The sequence below is a fragment of the Anolis sagrei genome, chromosome 1, assembly GCF_037176765.1.
Source record: "Anolis sagrei isolate rAnoSag1 chromosome 1, rAnoSag1.mat, whole genome shotgun sequence".
Classification (NCBI taxonomy): Eukaryota; Metazoa; Chordata; class Lepidosauria; order Squamata; family Dactyloidae; genus Anolis; species Anolis sagrei.
This window is the reverse complement of record NC_090021.1, coordinates 8,804,739-8,828,852: the sequence shown is the minus strand read 5'-3', so window position 1 is coordinate 8,828,852 and position 24,114 is coordinate 8,804,739. Positions and strand designations below refer to the sequence as shown.

At 43.0% G+C, this 24,114-nt stretch overlaps 1 protein-coding gene across 2 annotated transcripts in view; it reads right to left on the bottom strand.

Annotated features, from left to right (window-relative positions):
• Positions 1–24,114, bottom strand: part of MSRA (methionine sulfoxide reductase A) — a 240,116-nt gene that overhangs the window by 88,896 nt on the left and 127,106 nt on the right. For both annotated transcript variants that reach the window (XM_060754659.2, XM_060754660.2), the window contains exon 4: positions 1,321–1,425. In XM_060754659.2, the coding sequence (XP_060610642.2) occupies positions 1,321–1,425 (105 nt within the window). The remainder of the gene's footprint in view (positions 1–1,320; positions 1,426–24,114) is intronic.

Below are 24,114 nucleotides of genomic sequence, written 5' to 3'. Positions count from 1 at the left end.
CTGTGATCACTGGATTTTAAACAATTTGGCTGGCTGTGGAAACAAGGATTGGAGATAAAGCTTCATGGAGACCCCTTTTCCCCATGATAATAACTCTCCCAGGAGTGGATTCCCTTTCCGAATGATAGATTTTACTTATGGCCCCGAAATTTGTTTAATTCGTGTTTTTGTTTTGTTCTGTCCATTTGGATGGCACGAAACGGAAAGGCCCCTCCTGAAACGAAAATGCAATCAATACAAAAGGCAGGTAAACCTCCTTTTCATATGGATTGTGTGGGGCCTGGTAGCCAAGCGTCAAGTGAGGAGCAACTCGGCGCTTGGTTGCAGGCAGTCTGGCACTTTGGGCCTCCTTACTCGGCACTTGGCTGCAGGTCCCGCCAGGTCCCATGCAATCCATCTGAAAAGTAGACCCATCTGCCTTTCGTATCGATTGCATTTTCGTTTCAGGAGGGGCCTTTCCGTTTCGTGCCATTCAAATGGACAGAACAAAACAAAAACATTATGAGTCATTTGTAAGTCAGATGTTTGTAACTTGGGGTCTGGCTGTATACAGTACATACAAAAGGCCATGCAAATTTTCAGACACACAAAAATACATACACAGTTCTGTGTGGATTGCTATTAAAAGCTTAACACAAATGCAAACATAGGGCAAAACAACTGTGTGCTTAAAAAAAACCCTCACAAATCTTCTATTGAGCAAAACAGACATATTCAACTGCCACTAATCCTGTTTACACCGGGGGTCCAGGATTTCCAGCCTGCAGGCAGCCAAGGCAGATCCACCAAACCAAAGCAGAAGCTAAGACAATTCCCTGGCAAGACGCTGCTAATGGCATCCAAGTCCCCATGCCTTCAGACCTTTCGCTCATCTCCTCTCGTCATAAAAAGATACCTGTCGCAATTCTGAGAAGATTAAAAAAAAAACCCAGACACCAAATGCACAGAGGATAAAAGGCTCCATGCCTGAGTGAAATTATCAGCTGGGAAGCTGCAGAGAAAGAGGCCTTTAATTTGAAAGACAAAAGAGAGCATTAAGGAGGAAAACTGTAATAATCAAAGGTGAGAGGAATGTCTGCTGTCTTGTGTAGTTCTCTGTGGGAATTTTCACAGCACCAATAGCTATGGGGGGTAGGAAAACGGCGACATTGCGAGCATCCGGCTCTGCGTTCCTCCCCACCCCGCCAATAAATGCCGGTAATCATCCTCTCCGGAGCTGTGGTGCGATTTCAAGGTTCATCTCTTCTGAGCAGCTCCAACACTAATTATCCCAGCTGTAATTAGTAAGATAATTAAATACTGGCTCGCTCATCACTCTACCTTGTGTTGGGTCATGATTCTCCCAGAAGACCTTGAGCAGTTTCTCAAAGCTGATGGTTTCTGGCTGGAATACCACGCGGACAACTTCAGTATGGCCGGTCCTCCCTTCAAGGAAATAAGAAAAAGAATGGTTGGAGAAAAAGGAGGAGGAGGATCACCAAAGCCATACCAAAGACAGGAACCCAAACTCGAGAAGGGAAGGAGTTTCAAAGTGGCTTCCCATTATACTCCATGCATGATCTGGAGTGTTATGATCTGGTCATCGACCGGAATAAAGTTTACTACTACTCTGTGCAAATTTTAAGTAGGATGGACAAGAGCATTTGTCTTGCATGAATGGAGAGATCTAGCAAAGGCCTCAGAGCATGATGCTGTAACAAGGCTTCCCAATCCAACATCCTCCAAATGAGATGGATTACAACTTTTTCCCAATCAGGTGGAGATCATGGGAGCTGTGTTCCAGGAGAATGCAAGATTGAGGAAATCTACTTTAGACTTGCAAGTCTCACTTGAGGAGTCTTGGTGTTGGCACAAGAAGAACATTGTCCCCGTTTCTTGGTCCACTTCTACACTTCTTCAGCTCCAGAGGGGCAGGGCACCCTGGGAACTGGACCAAAACTATTTAAAACATTGGGTCCACTTTCATTAGGAGCTCAAAACTAGGTCAAACGGTATTTAGCCACTTGTGCTTCTTCTATTTTTATCAGATTTATACTAATCTATATAAATAAAAATGTAATGTACGTTTGTGGGATTAACAGAACTCAAAAACCATTGGACGAATTGACACCAAATTTGGACACAAGACACTTAGAATCATAGAATCATAGAATCATAGAGTTGGAAGAGACCTCATGGGCCATCCAGTCCAACCCCCTGCCAAGAAGCAGGAATATTGCATTCAAATCACCCCTGACAAATGGCCATCCAGCCTCTGCTTAAAAGCTTCCAAAGAAGGAGCCTCCACCACACTCCGGGGCAGAGAGTTCCACTGCTGAACGGCTCTCACAGTGAGGAAGTTCTTCCTAATGTTCAGATGGAATCTCCTCTCTTGTAGTTTGAAGCCATTGTTCCGCGTCCTAGTCTCCAAGGAAGCAGAAAACAAGCTTGCTCCCTCCTCCCTGTGGCTTCCTCTCACATATTTATACATGGCTATCATATCTCCTCTCAGCCTTCTCTTCTTCAGGCTAAACATGCCCAGTTCCCTAAGCCGCTCCTCATAGGGCTTGTTCTCCAGACCCTTGATCATTTTAGTCGCCCTCCTCTGGACACTTTCCAGCTTGTCAACATCTCTCTTGAATTGTGGTGCCCAGAATTGGACACAATATTCCAGATGTGGTCTAACCAAAGCAGAATAGAGGGGCAGCATTACTTCCTTAGATCTAGACACTATGCTTCTATTGATGCAGGCCAAAATCCCATTGGCTTTTTTTGCCGCCACATCACATTGTTGGCTCATGTTTAACTTGTTGTCCACGAGGACTCCAAGATCTTTTTCACACGTACTGCTCTCGAGCCAGGCGTCCCCCATTCTGTATCTTTGCATTTCTCAGGCCAATGCATGTCCTTCACTCATAAAAACACTAAAAAACACAGCAGAAGGGACTTAAAATGCCCCAAAAAGCTAAATGATGAAAACCTAGATGACAACACAGAAAAAAGGAAGAGGGAGGGAAGGGGAGGAAAAAAAGAAAGAAAGAAAGAAAAGAAAGAGGGAGGGAAAGAAAGAAGGAAAGGGAGAAGGAAGCATGGAAGCAAAGAGAAGGAAGAAAAGAGATAGAGAAGGAAGAAAGGAGAGAAAGAGGGAGGGAAAGAAAAAGGGGGAAGGAAAGTTAGAAAAGGAAGGAAGGAGAGAAGGAAAGAAAAAAGGGAAAGAAGGAAGGAAAGAGGGAGCGAAGGAAGGAAGGAAGATGTCGAGAAAGAGGGAGGGAAGGAAAGAAGGAAAGAGAGAAGGAAGAAAAGAGAGACAGCAGAAGAGAGAAAAAGGGGAAGGAAGAAAAGAGGGAGTGAAGGAAGGAAGGTGGGAAGATGTAGAGAAAGAGGGAGGGAAAGAAAAAGGGGGAAGGAAGGCAAGTTAGAAAAGGAAGGAAGGAGAGAAGGAAAGAAAAAAGGGAAAGAAGGAAGGAAAGAGGGAGCGAAGGAAGGAAGGTGGGAAGATGTAGAGAAAGAGGGAGGGAAGGAAAGAAGGAAAGAGAAAGACGAAAAGAGAGACAGCAGAAGAGAGTAAAAGGGGGAAGGAAAAAGAGATAGAGAAGGAAGGAAGAAGAGAAGGAAGGAAGGAAGGAAGGAGAGAAAGAGGGAAGATTGGCCACAGCAACGTGTGGCGGGTACAGCTAGTTTACAAAATAAATAAATAAGCTCAAAACTGCATCCCATTACTAACTCTTCTTCAGCAGCTCTTTCAAATAAAAGTTGTATCTTTATTTTTATCCTGCCTTTTTCTCGAGACGACACCCAAAATGGTTGACAACACACTGAAAGTCAAAACCAATCACATTATTAGAATCATAGAGTTGTTGGCCATCCAGTCCAATCCCATTCTGCCAAGAAGCAAGAAAATCGCCTTCAAAGCACCCCTGACAGATCACCATCCAGCCTCTGAAGGAGTCTCCACCACACTCCAAGGCAGAGAGTTCCACTGCTAAACAGCCTTTCTCACAGTTAGAAATTTCTTCCTAATGTTTAGGTGGAATCTCCTTTCCTGTAGTTTGAAGCCATTGTTCCATTGCGTCCTAGACTCCAGGACAGGAGAAAACAAGACTGCTCCCATAGAAACTCCCATATTATAGCAATTGCCTTACACATGCCTTACTAAGGCTGGTCTGCAAGTTTTTTTTACATCTGAGCCAAGTCCTTACCTCCTTACATCTTGAATTAACAGCTCCAAATTAAAGCAATGTAAGGTACCAAGAGTGAGACATCCTTAATTACAAATTATTCTTGCAAAAGAATTACCATATAAGCTACCCAATGGATTTGTTTATCTCAATAACTCTTAAACGACTCATATGCAATTATAGTTACTTTATGCTTAAATATAAGCCTGGGACCCCTGGCTAGGAAATGGTTACCTATCTATATACCCAGGGAAATTTCTAGTAAGTACAATGGGCCAATTATAGAAAACCTTTAAAGGGATGTTAATTATCTTTATACAACATGAAACATTACCAGTGGTAATTGGCTGCTGGATACAGCCCGAGCATTAGAGAGTTCACCCTTGACCTGTGGTAGTTCCCCATTACATTACTACTGGAAAATCTTAATCAGAAACAATGTAGAAGAGGACCCTTATCAATGGCAGCATTGTCCAGATTCCTTTCCCTAATACATAACAATATGTGAATAGCCAAGAGAAACAGCAGCAGTTCAGTTTCCATTCACAAACAATCCAGAAGTGAGTGTGATATGGTTTCATCAAATACACTGGGTATATAAAATATCATGCAGAAAACTCTGTGTATTGTAGAATGTGTATGTGTTAAGAGCCTAGGTACATTTTAATTCCAAGTGGAATCTAAGCACAATCCGAAACAAGACCTGATTGATAATTAGCTCAAATAAATTGTCATGGTACAGAGCAATAGCTGGTGCAATCAGATGGCTAATGTAACTTGATGGAAGACAGCCAAAAGCTAAAATCTAAGATCCAGTACTGTTATTCCATCTCTAAGGGAGGGGACTAAATGCTCACATCAACAGAGAACTCTAAGCTGTCTCTTCTTTTGATAGGACCAGAGGTGTCAGTTGATCAGGCCAGCAAAAGATATATAACATGCGGAGAAGAGGAAGAACATCTGACTTCCCATATCCTGTACAATCCAAAGTGTCCCAAAAGTTGCCCTATATGTGGCAAATGGGAAATTGTAGCAAAATGTATCTTTATTTATAAAATCTTCACTACAAAATGTTACAAAACTCTTTCAGAATAATGTATACATATTGTACACACACATATAATACTAGCTGTACCTGCCACACGTTGCTGTGACCAATTTTCCCTCCCTCTTTCTCTCCGTCTTTCCCTACTTCCTTTGCTCCCTCTTTTCTTCCTTCCCCTTTTTCTTTCCCGTTTCTCTTCTTTCTTCCTTCTCTACCTCTTTCCTTCCTTCTCTCTTTCCTTCTTTCCATCCCTCTTTCTCTCCTTCTTTATTTCTTTCTTACTTGCTTGCTGTCCTTCCTTCCCTCCCTCTTTACTTCCTTCCCTTTTTTCTGTATCATCATTTAGCTTTTCATCATTTAGCTTCTCGGGGTTTTAAGTCCTTTCCGCTCTTTTTTATATTAGATCCTCTTTTCTTAATAAACTTACTATTCTTGCTCATCTGTGCGGTGTTTGGCTCTAGAGGCATTCTCTCCTGATGTTTCACCTGCATCTATCCTCAGAGGCTGTGAGGTCACTTAAGCGAAGTGTTGATGGTAAACTCTGCCTACCTGGGTTTCACCATGATCACAAACTAAATGCCCAAGTGGCCAGGTGATAAAGGGATGCCCAGATCGAAACTACCACAGATTAGCCGACTAATGGCAAAGGATCCTTAATCCCTCAACCTAAAGAGACAGTGGGATGATGCCTGTTTCCATTGTATTACTAGGGTTAATGCAGAAGCTATATGAGAAATTGCTATATGAACAAGATTCCTCACAGTTAATCTTAATCATGCCATTTGTGACCATGTTTCCTCTTCAGCTGTTACAAATTTCTTCCATTTGTCCTCTTTCCCAACAGTTCTCCAACCCCCAAATTCCTTTATTCCCACTTAGCTCATGCTCCATGATTGCAAACCATCTCATTCTCCCAGCCAGCTCTCATTAATGCACAGGTACACATTGGCTATCAATCATTTCACACTTGTCAGTCATCAGACACACTGCTGGAATTAAGTGCACATAAATACACATAGAAACCCGTGTTGTGTTGCATCTTATGTGGCATCAAAGTTACATAATGATGGGCAGAGCAATAAGTCCTTTAACCAACCTCCAAAAAGAAATGACTGTGGTCAGGGAAAGGCACGACCACTTTCTTCTCTCTCTTTCTCTCGACATGGTGGCTTTCTGTTGCATATGAAGTCATCCACCAAAATGCATGACTAGACGATGGATGAATGAGATGAGCTGACAGATTCTCTTGCCTTGGTGCAGCTGCCGCAGAGTGTGATTGCAGGATCCATTATGCAAAATCAGAGCTTTATTTGCACTGATTTTTAAATGGTAATCCGATGCAAAATTTACCAACAGTTGTTAGGAGGCTTACAAATAATTTCCCCCTCCTCCAAAAAAAGAGGTAGGTGTGTTTCTCTTCTTTTTCATTTGGAATATACACAGCAAGTGTTTGCTCCATGTAATCTTCTGAGCATGGCTATGTTATCTATGTGGAAAATGAATATAGGATAAACAGGCAATTAGCTGCTGGCAAACAGCCTTCTCAACCACAGCAGAGTGTAATCTTCCACTAGTCTTGGATCTCTTGGAATTGAGATGAATGGCCTATGTATGGGAAGGAGTAAACCAACAGGGCACATCAGTTCCCTCCCTGGTTCTGCACAGCAGTCCCCTGCATGTGCTGTTACTTCAAGGTTGGACTTCCTGTAAGTATGTTCATTCGTTCAGTCATCTCCGACTCTTCATGACCTCATGGACCAGCCCACGCCAGAGCTCCCTATCGGCCGTCACCACCCCCAGCTCCTTCAAGGTCAGTCCAGTCACTTCAAGGATGCCATCCATCCATCTTGCCCTTGGTCGGCCCCTCTTCCTTTTACCTTCCACTTTCCCCAGCATAATTGTCTTCTCTAGGCTTTGCTGTCTCCTCATGATGTGGCCAAAGGACTTCAACTTTGTCTCTAGTATCCTTCCCTCCAGTGAGCAGTCGGGCTTTATTTCCTGGAGGATGGATTGGTTGGATCTTCTCGCAGTCCAAGGCACTCTCAGAACTTTCCTCCAACACCACAGTTCAAAAGCATCTCTCTTCCTTCGCTCAGCCTTTCCTAAGGTCCAGCTCTCACATCCATAGGTTACTACAGGGAATACCATGGCTTTGACTAGGCGGATCTTTGTTGCCAGTGTGATGTCTCTACTCTTTACTATTTTATCGAGATTGGACATTGCTCTCCTCCCAAGAAGTAAGCATCTTCTGATTTGCTGGCTGTGGTCTGCATCTGCAGTAATCTTTGCGCCTAGAAATACAAAGTCTGTCACGGCCTCCACATTTTCTCCCTCTATTTTCCAGTTGTCAATCATTCTTGTTGCCATAATCTTGGGGTTTTTTTATGTTTAGCTGCAACCCAGCTTTTCCTAGCTGTTAGGAATTGCGAGAGTTGAAGTCCAAAACACCTGGAGGGGCTGAGTTTGCCCGTGCCTGTCTTAAGGAGTGACCCTGAATTATAATTGTGATGAATCGTTTTGGCACTTGAATAAGAAACACAGTATGGGGGGCGCCTTTCGTGCACTTGAAAGTAGATGGAGATGTATGAGCCTCCAATGCCTTGCTATGGTTTTATCACAGGTTTAATCAGCAGGACTGCCGCCTGAAATCCTACATCCAGTTCCAGGATATGGAGAAGCTGGAAGGTGTCAGGAAGCCAACTCTGGTTTCTCTTCAGAACATATAAATATTTGACCTATGAGGAGTGGTGTAGGGAGCTGGAGTTGTTTAGCCTGGAAAAAAGAAAGTGGAGAGGGGATCTAAGAGCCATGTTTATATATCTGAAAAGGTGTCATATTGAATACAGGATTGTTTACAAGTGGCAAGAAAAGGAATGTTACCTGAATATTAGGAAATGCTTCCTAACAGTATAAGCATCTCAACTGTGGAATACTCTTCCTGGAAGTATGGTGGAGCCTTCCTTTGAAGGCTTCTAAACAGAGGCTGGATAGCCATTTGTTGGGAGGGCTTGGGTTGTGTATTCCTGCATGGCAGAATAGGATTGAATGGCCCCAGGGGTCTCTTCCCACCCTATGATTCTATACAATCCAGCATTGGCTCCTCTGATTTTCAACCATTGGGTTGGAGGTTTCCCAGAACCTCCAACCCAATACCTTCTGATAAGAGTAGAAATTAAACATTTGACCTTCTAGCTCCAAAACATGTGCTCTACAAGGGTTAGGAGAGGGACGTTTCCTGCTGTATTATGATTTCATATAACAGCTGCGACAAATGACTGGGGTGGGTCTTCTAGACTCAAACCAGGACTTTAGAGTGTATATTTTGTCCTGTGTTTCTGTTGGCATTAATACATGCTTGCATCTTCTTCTCAGGCAGTCCCTCATTGTCCAAGTATGATGGCCTTCCAAGTTATTGGAAGATGCCTGTGCATTACGGGTTTTCTTAATGTGTGGAGGTCGGTACACAGCCAATCAATGCAGTCTTCACAGAGTGAGGGTCCAAACCAGTGGCGTGGTTAACACGATGATAGTGGCTTCTCAATCTGTTGCAACCTTCTTCCACCTTCAGAGCCATTGTAACATGTACCATGTCATCTTCCGCCTGATCTGCTGTTGAGGTTATCAGATTGTGCTTGGTCCCCTGTGACCTCCTCCCCAGGAGTGCACAACTCCAGTGGTTACGCCCACAGGTTCACTGGAACACACAAGCGCCCTCACTATGACAAGGTGACACTACATTAAGGGAGATTGCATAACTGTATTTGGTTGCAGCGTTACACAAGTAGTGACCTTCACTGTGCAGCTAATTACAGTCCATAGCATGCCCTAGTTATGTTTGTATGTAGATATACTTAAAGATAGTGCACAATCCATGGAACCCCTTAATCATAGAATCAGAGTTGGAAGAGACCTTGTTGGCCATCCAGTCCAACCCCATTCTGCCAAGAAGCAGGACAATTGCGTTCAAAGCACCCCCAACAGATGGCCATCCAGCCTCTGTTTAAAAGCCTCCAAAGGAGGTGCCTCCACCCCACTCTGGGGCAGAGAGTTCCACTGCTGAACAGCTGCCACAGTTAGGAAGTTCTTCCTCATGTTCAGGTGGAATCTCCTTTCCTGTAGTTTGAAGCCATTGCTCAGTTGCAGCCTAGTCTCCAGGGTAACAGAAAACAAGTTTGCTCCCTACTCCTTATGACTTCCCCTCACATATTTGTACATGACCATCGTGTCTCCTCTCAGTCTTCTCTTCTGAAGGCTAAACATGCCCATCTCTTTAAGCCGCTCCTCATAGGGCTTGTTCTCCAGACCCTTGATCATTTTAGTTGCCCTCCTCTGGACACATTCCAGCTTGTCAACATCTCCCTTCAACTGTGGTGCCCAGAATTGGACACAGTATTCCAGGGGTGGTACAACCAAGGCAGAATAGAGGAGGAGCATCACTTCCCTGCATCTATACTCCTATTGATGCAGGCCAAATCCCATTGGCTTCTTTTGCTGCTGCATGACATTGTTGGCTCATGTTTAACTTGTTGTCCACGAGGACTCCAATATCTTTTTCAGACATACTGCTCTCAAGCCATACGTGCCCCATTCTGTATCTTTGCTAAGTTGAGTATCTTATATTTGTCCCAATTGAACTTCATTTTGTTAGTTTTACCCATCTCTCTAATGTGTTAAGATCATTTTGAATTCTGCTCCTGTCTTCTGGGGTATTGGCAATCCCTCCCAATTTGGTGTCGTCTGCAAACTTGATGATCATGCCTTCTAACCCTTCATCTAAGTCATTAATAAAGATCCTGAACAGGACCGGGCCCAGGACGGAACCCTGCTTATGGCACTCGGTTCCCCACTTCTTTCCAGGATGCATAAGAAGCACTGGTGAGCACCCTCTGGATTCGTTCATTTAACCAATTACAGATGGAGCCCCCAGTGGCACAGTGGGTTAAACCCTTGTGCCGGCAGGACTGAAGACCGACAGGTCACAGGTTCGAATCTGAGTAGAGCCGGATGAGCTCCCTCTATCAACTCCAGCTCCTCATGCGGGGACATGAGAGAAGCCTCCCACAAGGATGATAAAAACATCAAATCAGCCGGGCGTCCCCTGGGCAACGTCCTTGCAGACGGCCAATTCTCTCACACCAGAAGTGACTTGCAGTTTCTCAAGTCGCTCCTGACATGACAAAAAGGAAAGAAAGAAACAATTACAGATCCACCTAAACATAGTTTTGCCTAGCCCACATTTGACTAGTTTGCTGAATATTACCCATCTACTAATATTGAATATCACCCATCCACTAAGACCAACAAGACCCAACTGTTGGTATAACAGGAGCTACACAATCAGATTTCTGCTTATGTCCATAAATATCACTGAAAGCCATGGAATATGGGTTTCCTTTTCCCTCCCTAGATTATACTCTAGATCTGCACTCAGCCTGCAACTGGTGATTTTGAGTCACATTACAGCCCTCCATGGCTCACTGTATAACTTGATGACACAAAGGCATTGTTACAGGGAAACAAAAATAATAGGCATTAGAGTGGTATGTAGGCATATTTCCAAGACTTCCCTGTGAATATTCTCGTGGGTTTCCTTTTCAAGAGCATTTATTGTTGAAAAGCTGACTTCATATGCATAGGTTGAGCGGAACGTAGAGAGCACAAGGACGGAGCGCTGTTTGATGACACTGAGATCTTTAATACCAACAGGTTCCTGTGGTTCGCTATTCAGAGTTCAGAACTGAGTCCAGAAGATGCCTGAAATTTAACTTTCTCAGACTTACCTCCCTCCTTCCCTTTCTCTCTCTTTTAAACACAGAAAATTAAGCCACCCACAAAGTAATATGAAAATGGATTAAGAACATAATCTCAAAATAACTTTTGGAATGACAAAGGCTATCTTTTCAACAATATCCTCTTATTTGTTTCCAGTTACACAACAAAACCATTATAACATTAGCAATCTCAGTGCCTTTCCCCCCTCCCTTTGTGGTCATGGTGTGCCCAGAAAAGGAGAATTATTCCCTACCCGAAGCATTATCCTGGGGAAAATAATTGAATTGTATCCAGCTTCATTACTTTGCACCTGCTGATTTTACCTCTGTCTTATATTTAGAGGGGATGTGTATATCTCCACGTTCGTTAAAAAGGCACTTTGCAGCATTTTCATTGTGTCTTTCACCACCTTGTAATTGTTAATCTGCTGGATGTACTCAAATGCTTAGTTCTTAATTGATTGAAATTCTAAGCGCGATCAGCCTTTTCAGGCCAGAGAATACTAAGCTTGCAGTCTTCAAACAATTTTGTGTAGCAGGCCACCTTGAGATGTATTGCTTTGGCCAGAACCATATAGACACACACACAAACACATATATCAATGTTTCTCAACCTGGGGGTCAGGACCCCTGTGCGGTCACGAGGGGGTGTCAGAGGAGACACCAAAGACTAGCAGAAAACACAGTATTTTCTGTTAGTCATGGGGGTTCTGTGTGGAAAGTTTGGCCCAATTCTATCATTGGTGGGGTTCAGAATGCTCTTTGATTGTAGGTGAATTATAAATCCCAGTAACTACAACTCCCAAATGTCTATTTTCCCCAAACTCCACTAGTGTTCACATTTGGTCATACTGAGTATTTGTGCCAAGTTTGGGCCAGATTCATCATTGTTTGAGTCCGCAGTGCTCTCTGCATATAGGTGAACTACAACTCCAAAACTCAAGGTCAATGCCCACTAACCCTTCCAGTATTTTCTCTTGGTCATGGGAGTTCTGTGTGCAAAGACAGGTTCAATTCCATCGTTGGTGGAGTTCAGAATGCTTTTTGATTGTAGGTGAACTATAAATCCAGCAACTACAACTCCCAAATGACAAAATCATCCCCCCCCCCCCCCAACCCCACCAGTATTCAAATTTGGGTGTATTGAGTATTTGTGCCAAATTTGGTCCAGTGAGTGAAAATACATCCTGGATATTGGATATTTACATTACAATTCGTAACAGTAGCAAAATTCCAGTTATGAAGTAGCAGCGAAAATAATTTTATGGTTGGGGGTCACCATAACATAAGGAACTGTATTAAGGGGTCTCGGCATTAGAAAGGTTGAGAACCACTTACATACATGATCATTCATATGGGAGTCTTCCATCCAAATCCACTATTTTACGTTGGGTCTTAGTATCACTGCACTGGGATGAGTCCTTGCATTCCATCTTGAGAGTATGGAATCACTGAGTTCTACACTAAGGGAAACGTATGTTATTCATAAACATCTCTGGACTTCATTCTTCTACGTGGGTTTGCTATCTATTGGGATAGGCACACGTGCACAAAATGGACCAGATCATAACTCCATCTATGCAAATACAGCTCATTCTTGAAAATGGTTCTGAGGATGGCATAGGCATTCTCCGCAATCTTGTAACCTGGTACTCTTTGTCTATAGAGATTCTAGGGTTAGAAGATGGGTATTACAAATGGAAGCCAATTGCTCTACCATTTTGACATGGATCTCTTGGCTGTTTCAGAATTCGTTTTATGCGTGCAGGGATCCCACTGAAAAGAAATGCAGGTACCATGACTAAAAGGTCAGCTTTGAACAAGGGGGAAAGAAAAGGGACATGTCCATTGCATGTACTTAAAAGTATCTCTAGTGCAGTGTTTCTCAACTTGGGAGTTGGGACCCCTGGGGGGGGGGGTCGCAATGGGGTGTCAGAGTGGTCACCAAAGACCATCAGAAAACTATTTTCTGTTGGTCATGGGGGTTCTGTGTGGGAAGTTTGGCCCAATTCTGTCGTTGGTGGGGTTCAGAACGTTCATTGAACTCCCAAATCTATATAAATAAAAATGTAATGTTCGTTTGTGATATTCACAGAACTCAAAAACCACTTGACGAATTGACACCACATTTGGACACAAGACACCTAACAACCCAATGTATGTCCTTCACTCAAAAAAAATGATTTTGTCATTTGGGAGTTGTAGGTGCTGGGATTTATAGTTCACCTACAATCAAAGAACATTCCGAACCCCACCAACTATGGAATTGAAACAAACGTAGAACACAGTTCTCCCATGACCAACCAAAAAAAAAACCAAAACTGGAAGGGTTTGGTGAGCAGTGTCCTTTAGTTTTGGAGTTGTAGTTCACCTACATCCAGAGATCACTGTGGACCCAAACAATGATGGATCTGGACCAAACTTTACACAAATACTCAATATGCCCAAATGTGAACACTGGTGGAGTTTGGGGAAAATAGAATCTTGGCCTTTGAGAGTTGAAGTTACTGGGATTTATAGTTCACCTACAATCACAGAGTATTCTGAACCCCACCAACAATAGAATTGGGCCAAACCTCCCAAACAGAACCCCCATGTGGGCCACAGCAACACGTGGCAAGAGACGGCTAGTCTATAGAAATAAAAATGTAATGTTTATTTGTGGGATTAAAATAACTCAAAAACCACTGGACGAATTGATACAAAATGTGGACACAAGACATCTATCAGGCAAACGAGGGACCATCACTCATAAAAACACTGAAAAACACAACAGAAGGGACTTAAAAAGCCAAAAAAGCAAAAAGCTGCTACAGCCTCCCAATCCCTGCATATTTCCAATTTCCTATTCCTGGACTGCAACTCCCAGCAATCCTCCAAATAGATTAGATAAGATATATTAGATAGACAGACAGACAGACAGACAGACAGATAGACAGATAGATAGATCAGGAGGACTGCTAGGAGTTGCAGTGTAAGAATAGGTAGAAAAGGAAGAAAGAGGAGAAAGAGGAAGGAAAAGAAAAGGGAAGGAAGGGAAGAAGAAGAGAAGAAGGAAGAAGAGAAGGACAGAAAAAAAGGGAAGGAAGGAAGGAAAGGAGGAGAGAAAGTGGGAGAAAGGTTGGCCAAAGCAACACGTGGAGTTCAGAATACTCTTTGATAGTAGGTGAAAAATAAATCCAAGCAACTACAACTCCCAAATGACAAAATCAACCCCACCCTCAACCTCACCAGTATTCAAATGTGGATGTATTGGGTATTTGTGCCAAATTTGGTCCAGTGAATGAAAATACATCCTGCATATCAGATATTCACATTATGATTCATAACAGTAGCAAAATTACAGTTCTGAAGTAGCAACAAAAATAATTTTATGGTTGGGGGTCACCACAACATGAGGAGCTGCATTAAGGGGTCATGGCATTATAAAGGTTGAAAAACACTGCTCTAGTGAGTCAGAAAACAGCACCTGGCATCCCTATGGTATATCAGGACAGATGCCTATATGCCAACGTCTTGAACAGGTGTGCTCCTGTGAATGAAATGATAATCGATTGTGAATGAAAACTGATGCTGGAAGCATCTCTCAATGTCTGCTTGCCTAAATTAGATAAATGGGACTGCTATGATGATCGATAATGTTGTGTAGTGGAAATTTCCTTGGCTTCAGAGTGGATGCTGTGTTTACTGCAGAATTCTGAGGAGCCTTATTAGCATTGCTAGTAGACATTGGTCCCTAGCTTATGGAAGATGGTTGAAGAAACGTATGCTTCTTTCTGGAATAACGTTTATTATTTTCCAGGTTAGTGCCAAAGAGTTCAAAGACTGCAGATTCTTCAGCTTCTTAAGTCGATGGGGATGGAGTCAGTTTGGAAAAATGAAATTGTGGTTCTACCAGCTGAAGAAGGTGAAACACGTGGGACTTCTGAAGCCCCCAATAATCCTTCATTTCCTATTTCAAAATGCAAAGGAAACAGTCTTGTGGTGAGTCTCTTAATGCATGTGGACTACCAGGTATTCTGGACCCCAACTCCCATTATCCCTCACAAGGGATAGCTGATGTTTATAGGTACTATAGGTACTATAAGCCAAAAATGAACAAAATCTTGCTACCAGTATTTAAAAAATGTATAATTATATTCAACAGTAAATAAAAAACAAAACTCAAACACAGGGGAACTCCAGAGAAGAAACAATAAGGGACAGCTAATCACCTCTCAACAAAGAATTCCCCCAGGCAGTAACAGGGAACAACCTAAAAACATCTAATGCTAATCAAGGTGTGAATGCTAACATTCACACTTAGCTTCAACAGACAAGAGTTCTTTCTCTCACCCTGGACTTTCCACAGATATATTGGAAATCTTAGTTTCCAACAGACCTCACAACCTCTGAGGATGCCTGCCATAGATGCAGGCGAAACGTCAGGAGAGAATGCTTCTGGAACATGGCTAAACAGCCTGAAAACCCTACAGCAACCCAGTAATTCCGGCCATGAAAGCCTTCGACAATACATATAAGCCAAAACATCTGGAAGATTAGGCATTTCGGAATGCCACATTATGGCCTAAGCTTTTGTGGACCAACGTCTATTCTCTAATCCCCGGAAGCATATGCTCTAATGTTCCTGTTATTCTTCAAGATTCAAAATCTCTTGGTTTTGCTATTATCTACTAACTCTGGCTCCCGCTTCTGTATAACAATAAAGGGATGGAATTGGTGCTGTGTTGAGCAATTAGAGATTAGAGGACACTCACAAGAGTTAACACTAAATTCTACTGTTCTTTTCCTTCCATTTTATTCCAATGGCTTTAATATATTTCACCATTCATTGTACCCTCCCTATTATTCCTGGTGTGCGCTGAACAGATGTTTCCACTAAGCTTTCCCCCTCAAAAATGCTATGATTTCTTTTTGCTGTTCCAATGGCTCATACAGAAATCCTCAGTAGCCCCCACTGTATGAAATGCATAATGGCTTCACTGAAAGTCACAGTAGGCATTATGCAGATTTACACCCATATATAAATATACCAGCCAGCATACAGTCACAAAACAAATGCCTTGAGAATAATGTGGATTATAATGCAGAGCATCATGCTGTTTAGTGTGTTTGTCTGTGATTTCCAAGGAAGGGGGATAGCTCAGTGGTAGCTCGTATGCACTGCCTAAGGAGGGTTGCAGGTTTAGTCCACAATTCTACTGGAAACTGGCAGAGTATAAAGATATTCTAGTCTATGTACGGTATGTCAGAAGTCTAGGAAGTAAAGGGCTGCTCCAAGATACACTACCATACATCTGGACAGAGATTCACAGTTCTTGGTGTGTGCTGGTACGTCTGTACCAGGAGCTCCAACTTTATTTTCTTTCTATTAAGGGTTTGCATGCATTCCAAAGTTTTTCGTTGTCCTTGTTGTTGTTTATTATTATTATTATTCTACTTTTTCACTCCCAAAGGAGCCCTAAAAAGTGGCTAATCAAGCAGACAGATGGCCATTTGTCTTCTGTTTTATAAGCTTCAGAGAAAGAAACCCCACTGGACTCCAAGAGAGCAGCATAGAATCATAGAATCAAAGAGTTGGAAGAGACCTCATGGGCCATCCAGTCCAACCCCATTCTGCCAAGAAGCAGGAATATTGCATTCAAATCACCCCTGACAGATGGCCATCCAGCCTCTGTTTAAAAGCTTCCAAAGAAGGAGCCTCCACCACACTCCGGGGCAGAGAGTTCCACTGCTGAACGGCTCTCACAGTCAGGAAGTTCTTCCTAATGTTCAGATGGAATCTCCTCTCTTGTAGTTTGAAGCCATTGATCTGCGTCCTAGTCTCCAGGGAAGCAGAAAACAAGCTTGCTCCCTCCTCCCTGTGGCTTCCTCTCACACATTTATACATGGCTATCATGTCTCCTCTCAGCCTTCTCTTCTTCAGGCTAAACATGCCCAGTTCCCTAAGCCGCTCCTCATAGGGCTTGTTCTCCAGACCCTTGATCATTTTAGTCGCCCTCCTCTGGACACATTCCAGCTTATCAATATCTCTCTTGAATTGTGGTGCCCAGAATTGGACACAATATTCCAGATGTGGTCTAACCAAAGCAGAATAGAGGGGTAGCATTACTTCCTTAGATCTAGACACTATGCTCCTATTGATGCAGGCCAAAATCCCATTGGCTTTTTTTGCCGCCACATCACATTGTTGGCTCATGTTTAACTTGTTGTCCACGAGGACTCCAAGATCTTTTTCACACACCTCTTGTTTTTCAATTCTCCCAACTCCCTAAGTCACTCTCTTCCTTTCTCTTTCTCTTTTTTTTTCTCTTCCCCTTCTTCTCTCCGTTTCTGGTTTTTCTTTGTTCTTTCTTCCTCATCCTTTTCTCTATCTATTTTTCTTTAAATATCTTATTGTAATGCAAAACCAACCTTATTGTTCCTAACATCCATTGGTTACTATGAGGAATACCATTGCTTTAACTATGTGGATCTTTGTTGCCAGTGTGATGTCTCTACTCTTCATTCTTTTATCGAAATTGGTCATTGCTCTCCTCCCAAGAAAGAAACATTTTCTGATTATCTAACTGCAGTCTGCGTCTGCAGTAATCTTTGCACCTAAAAATACAAAGTCTGTCACTGCCTCCACGTTTTCTCCCTCTATTTGCCAGTTATCCGTCAGTTTGAGTGCCATCATCTTGAGTTTGTTTGGTTTTTTTACATTATAGAGAGCTCTTTATGTATTCACACCAAGGATTCATGAGAGATGGAGCTTACCTCCCTAAGTTCAGCTTTAATCCTGGTACAGCAAATGCCTGAATTCCCCCCTCATTGATGACTAGCATCTTATCAAAAACATAAATGAAAAATGAAACACGTGCACCATCTCATTCAGAGAATGTTAATCACAGGAAAATGATCAAACACCCGCCGACGTATTTCTTATGGGACTCGACCTAGATTTAAGCTCACAAGTTTAGGAGATAAAACACTGAAGACATCAATCATTAGCCTTTAAATAAATCTTTTCAGATATTTCACTTTTTCATGGCAAACCTTTTAGATGTTATTAATTCCCATCCCTTTTCTTAATGAATTGCGGTGCCCATGTTTAACCCCAGGAAGCCACATAAAATAAATTATTACTGATGATTAATTATGCTGTAAGGGACCAATAAGAGCAACTTAGTTTTGAACCATATAGGGAATTAATTAAAACTGGCTTCAGTAAACAGTTTGCTATTTACACAGTCACTTCTTCCAACTAGCTAAATAAATAAATGCATCTCCCCCTCCCATCACTGCCCTCATGTGGGGCTCCAAACAAAGCACAGAGCTAATGTTCTGCATGTGATTGTTTGACCCCTTGCATTCCCTCATTTTCATCTGCAGTTTTAATCAAAAGGTCATCCATTTCATCAGAAGGTCATTTCATCTCCTAAGCCAAAAGACAGGGCATGGAAACCTCGGCAAATCTGTCTCACATTGTCTGTGAGCTAACTGGCAATATATGGATGGGTGAAGACAATGGACTTTATTGCACGAGGGAGGCAAACTGGCATTGCAGCTGGATCATTCTGCTTCTGGTCTGTCCCTTCCCCATTATTCTCCTGTTCCTAGCTGTTAATAAGTAAAGCCAATCAATAGCCCCCAATCCCACAACATTTCTATCACCTACCTCATGCAGTTGTGCTAAAAACAATAATTATAATATTAAGGAGCAGTGTAGGAAGACAGGGTTGCAAGGTAGGTAATGGAGAATGATACGGAATGGGGGATGCATAGCTCGAGAGCAGTACATGTGAAAAAGATCTTGGAGTCCTCATGGACAGCAAGTTAAACATGAGCTAACAATGTCATGTGGCGGCAAAACAAACCAATGGGATTTTGGCCTGAATAATTAGGAGTCTAGTGCCTAGATCCAGGGAAGTCATGCTCCCCCTCTATTCTGCCTTGGTCAGAACACACCTGGAATCACACTGTGCCCAAACCTGGGCACCGCAATTGAAGGGAGATGTTGACAAGCAGGAATGTGTCCAGAGGAGGAAGGCTCAAATGAAGAAGAGAAGACTGAAAGGAAATATGATAGCCATATATAAATATATGAGAGGAAGCCACAGGGAGGAGGGAGCAAGCTTGTTTTCTGCTTCCCTGGAGACTAGGACGCAATGGAGCAATGGCTTCAAACTACAAGAGAGGAGATTCCATCTGAACATGAGGAAGAACTTCCTGACTGTGAAAGCCATTCAGCAGTGGAACTCTCTTTCCCAGAGTGTGGTGGAGGCTCCTTCTTTGGAAGCTTTTAAACCATCTGTCAGGGATGATTTGAATGCAATATTCCTGCTTCTTGGCAGGGGGTTAGACTGGAAGGTCCATGAGGTCTCTTCCAACTCTTTGATTGTATGATTCTATGATTCCATGATCAAGGGTCTGGAGAACAAGCCCTATGAGGAGCGGCTCAAAGAGCTGGGCATATTTAGCCTAAAGAAGAGAAGGCCAGGAGGAGACATGATGAGGGTCATATGATCAATATGTGAGGGGAAGTCACAGGGAGGAGGAAGAATGGCTTCAAACTACAGAAAAGGAGATTCCCCCTGAACACAAGGAAGAACTTACTGACTATGAGAGCTGTTCAGCAGCGGAACCCTTTGCCCCAAAATGTGGTGGAGGCTCCTTCTTTGGAGGCTTTTATAAAGAGGCTGGATGGCCATTTGTCAGGGGTGCTTTGAATGCCATTTTCCTGCTTCTTGGCAGAATGGGCTTGGACTGGATGGACCACGAGGTCTCTTCCAACTCTATGATTCTCTACGTTTATGTGTGGGTTGATTTTTTAAAAGTGGGTATGTATAGAAGGCTGAAAGATGGAAGATGACAATGTTTAGACCAAAAACCAGGGGATAAGGGATGTTTAGGCAAAGTTTTTTAGGGGTTGATTTGTCAGGATATATTTTGAAATCACAGGGTACTGCACCAGGTTTAGAGCTTTGAGATGGTTGAACAGAAGCTCTCCGAAGATCCAGGTGCTCTTACTGCCTATTACAGGGAAAACCAGCTGATTCCTAATCCATCTAAAATAGGCGTCTAAAATACCTAAGAGTTACCCTGGACTGTTCTCTGACCTACAAGAAGCACTGCCTGAATACCAAGCAAAAAGTGGTTACTAGAAATAATATCATACGAAAGCTGGCTGGCACAACCTGGGGATCACAACCAGATACAGTGAAGACATCTGCCCTTGTGCTTTGCTACTCTGCTGCTGAGAATGCACGCTCAGTGTAAAACACATCTCATCACGCTAAAACAGTGAATGTGGCTCTTAATTAGACATGCCGCATTATCACAGGGTGTCTGCACACTACACCACTGGAGAAATTGCATTGTTTAGCCGGTATTGCACCACCTGACATCTGCCGGGAAGTAGCAACCAATAGTGAAAGGACCAAGGCAGTGAATCTCCAGCCCATCCCCTGTTTGGATATCAGCCAGCACGCCAACGACTTAAATTAAGAAATAGTTTTCTAAGATCTACAGAGACACTTGCAGAAACACCTCAGCAAGTGAGAATCCAAAAGTGGCAGGCTCAAACCCAGAACCTCAATCTATGGCTGATATCAAATGAAAGACTCCCTCCTGGGCACACAGAAAACTGGGAGACTTGGAAGGCACTGAACAGACTGCGCTCTGGCATCACAAGATGCAGAGCCAACCTCAAGAAATGGGACTACAAAGTGGAGTCCACGACATGCGAGTGTGGAGAAGAGCAAACCATAGGCCACCTATTACAATGCAACCTGAGCCCTGCTACGTGCATAATGGAGGACCTTCTTATAGCAACAACAGAGGTACTCCAAGTGGCTAGCTACTGGTCAAAGGACATTTAATAGAATGCCAAGTTTGCATACTTTGTGTGTGTGTTTTAAATACAATACAACTGTTTAGTTCACACCTGACACAATAAATAAAATAAATCTTTTCATAATAAATCATCTCAGCAACACATGGATGGATGCTCCTTTAGACAAGCAAAGTGGGGGAGAAAGGCATTTATTAAATAAATCCTAGTGATGTAACAGCATATTCTCACCAGCCCCAGTGTAAACATAAGGAAAAATTGCTCTGCTCCTCCATTACTCTAATCTAAAGCAAAAGCTTGAGTATTGAGGCTTCATATCTGAAACAGGGCAATATTTTGAGGCTGCTGATGGTGTAATTTAAACAGCACTGTAAAGCAGGGAGCACTGTCATTTCCGTAAGGAAACACAAAGGAAGGCTGACAATTTTAGGAATACAACCAAGGCTGCTGCAGCTGAGACGAGAGATCTTGCAAGATGTGGCAAATGAGCCACGGTAATTAAAAGGCCGGCCTCCACTCCATGAATGTAACTCCACAGTTCAGTGAATTGTGGATGATTAACGTCCTCATATGCACGGGATGAGTACCCCCATACCAATGATGTTATTCTCTTCACTGAATACCCAACAGCTGTGGCATGAAATATATTCGTATAACCATTACTTGGGGGGTTATCCATTAAAGTGGAAGCGTGTGAGAAGCAACTGACACAACCTCCATAGCCATCCTTCCCTCTGCAAAGGAATGAACAGGAGGTCCATGCTCTAAATATCAACTTACCCAAACCATGATTTCACTTTTGACTACTGTACTATTCTCAATAAAGTACCACAGAATCATACAGATAGAGCTGGAAGAGGTCTCAAAGGTTATCCAACCCAAACACCTGCCACACAGGAATTCACAACTGAAACACTTCCAACAGAAATTGATTTGTTAAAATACCCCCAGCGAGAGAGACTCCGCCATTCTCCTAGGCAGCAAAATTTACTGTTGAACAGCTCTTACCATCAGAAAGTTCTTCCTAATGGATGGCATCCTTGAAGTGACTGGCTTGACCTTGAAGGAGCTGGGGGTGGTGATGGCTGACAGGGAGCTCTGGCGTGGGCTGGTCCATGAGGTCACGAAGAGTCAGAAGTGACTGAACGAATGAACAACAATAGAAGGGGGAAGCCAGGGCAGCACAGGTTCTGTGATGCTTCAGGACCTTGGAGAGTAATCTTGTAGCCGCAATGCAAACGCATTCCTAGAATCATAGAATTATAGAATCAAAGAGTTGGAAGAGACCTCATGGGCCATCCAGTCCAACCCCCTGCCAAGAAACAGGAATATTGCATTCAAATCACCCCTGACAGATGGCCATCCAGCCTCTGCTTAAAAGCCTCCAAAGAAGGAGCCTCCACCACACTCCGGGGCAGAGAGTTCCACTGCTGAACGGCTCTCACAGTCAGGAAGTTCTTCCTCATGTTCAGATGGAATCTCCTCTCTTGTAGTTTGAAGCCATTGTTCCACGTCCTAGTCTCCAGGGAAGCAGAAAACAAGCTTGCTCCCTCCTCCCTGTGGCTTCCTCTCACATATTTATACATGGCTATCATATCCCCTCTCAGCCTTCTCTTCTTCAGGCTAAACATGCCCAGCTCCTTAAGCCGCTCCTCATAGGGCTTGTTCTCCAGACCTTTTATCATTTTAGTCGCTCTCCTCTGGACACATTCCAGCTTGTCAATATCTCTCTTGAATTGTGGTGCCCAGAATTGGACACAATATTCCAGATGTGGTCTAACCAAAACAGAACAGAGGGGTAGCATGACTTCCCTAGATCTAGACACTATGCTCCTCTTGATGCAGGCCAAAATCCCATTGGCTTTTTTTGCCGCCACATCACATTGTTGGCTCATGTTTAACTTGTTGTCCACGAGGACTCCAAGATCTTTTTCACATGTACTGCTCTCGAGCCAGGCATCCCCCATTCTGTATCTTTGCATTTCGTTTTTCCTGCCAAAGTGGAGTATCTTGCATTTGTCACTGTGAAGGAGGATGTCCATGGTTGACAGGGAGCTGTGGTCTGGGCTAGTCCATGAGATCACAACAAGTCAGAAGCAACTGATCGGATAAACAACCATCAAGTCAAACATACCCAGAAACAGGCTAACATTTGAGGCACCAAAGTGTGTGCAATCATTAAAATAGAATTAAACCTAAAACTATCTAAAATGAATAATTAAACAGTTAAAGCCAATGGGTTGTTGTAGGTTTTTTCGGGCTGTATGGCCATGTTCTAGAGGCATTACCTCCTGACTTTTCGCCTGCATCTATGGCAAGCATCCTCAGAGGTAGTGAGGTCTGTTGGAACTAGGAAAAAGGATTTATATATCTGTGGAATGACCAGGATGAGACAAAGGACTCTTGTCTGCTGGAGCTAGGTGTGAATGATTCAACTGACCACCTTGATTAGCATTTGATTGCCTGGCAGTGCTTGGAGCAATCTTTTGTTGAGAGTTAAAACCAACTTTAAATAAGAAAGCACTGCACATAACAATCTGCATGCTTTTATTTTTGCACGATGCTAGAGATGACCTGAGTGTAATTTTCTCAGATTATTTAATGCCGTATCCAGGATTCCATGGAAATCAACAAACAGAAGAACAGAAATGTGAAAATCAGTGGAGTCAGGAAAACAGGCCAAAAGCAACCATATTCCTCGTATTGTTTCTTTTGCTATGACCACTGGGCTCAGTGTGCGGCTGACCACATACTGGTTGTGAGGAGATAACCATTCCTTAATCTTTAACTACGCTCTTTGCAATCCGCTTTCTGCTTTCACTCATCTTGCATACTGTGGGGAATTATATGATGTACCTTGTGTGCAAACACATATGCCAACCGTGGAAGCATGAAACCAAAAGATATCTCTCTCCTTGCCTGCTTTGTCTGCCATCCAATTGTAGGAAACAGTTCTGTCGACCCACACAAGCATGAAACCAAGAGATGGCTTTCTACTTCCCTGCTGTCATTTTACTCAGAAATGGAAGATTAGACACACTCATGTCAGCCTGATACACTGCATTCAGTAGAAAGTTCAGCTGTATATACTTTATGGAAATGTGACATTAGAACAGAATCACTAGAAGACATTTCAGCCACAATTAGCATTTGATGCTGTTTGGAAAGAAAACACAATTAATGCCTAATTTTCCCACTTCGGTGAGCAAACACTGGCTTGAGCCAGCTGGGAAGTCAGACGAGAAACAAGCAAAAGTTATAGAAAGTGGCTATTTTTTTAAAATCGTAAGTGTTATTCTGAACTGT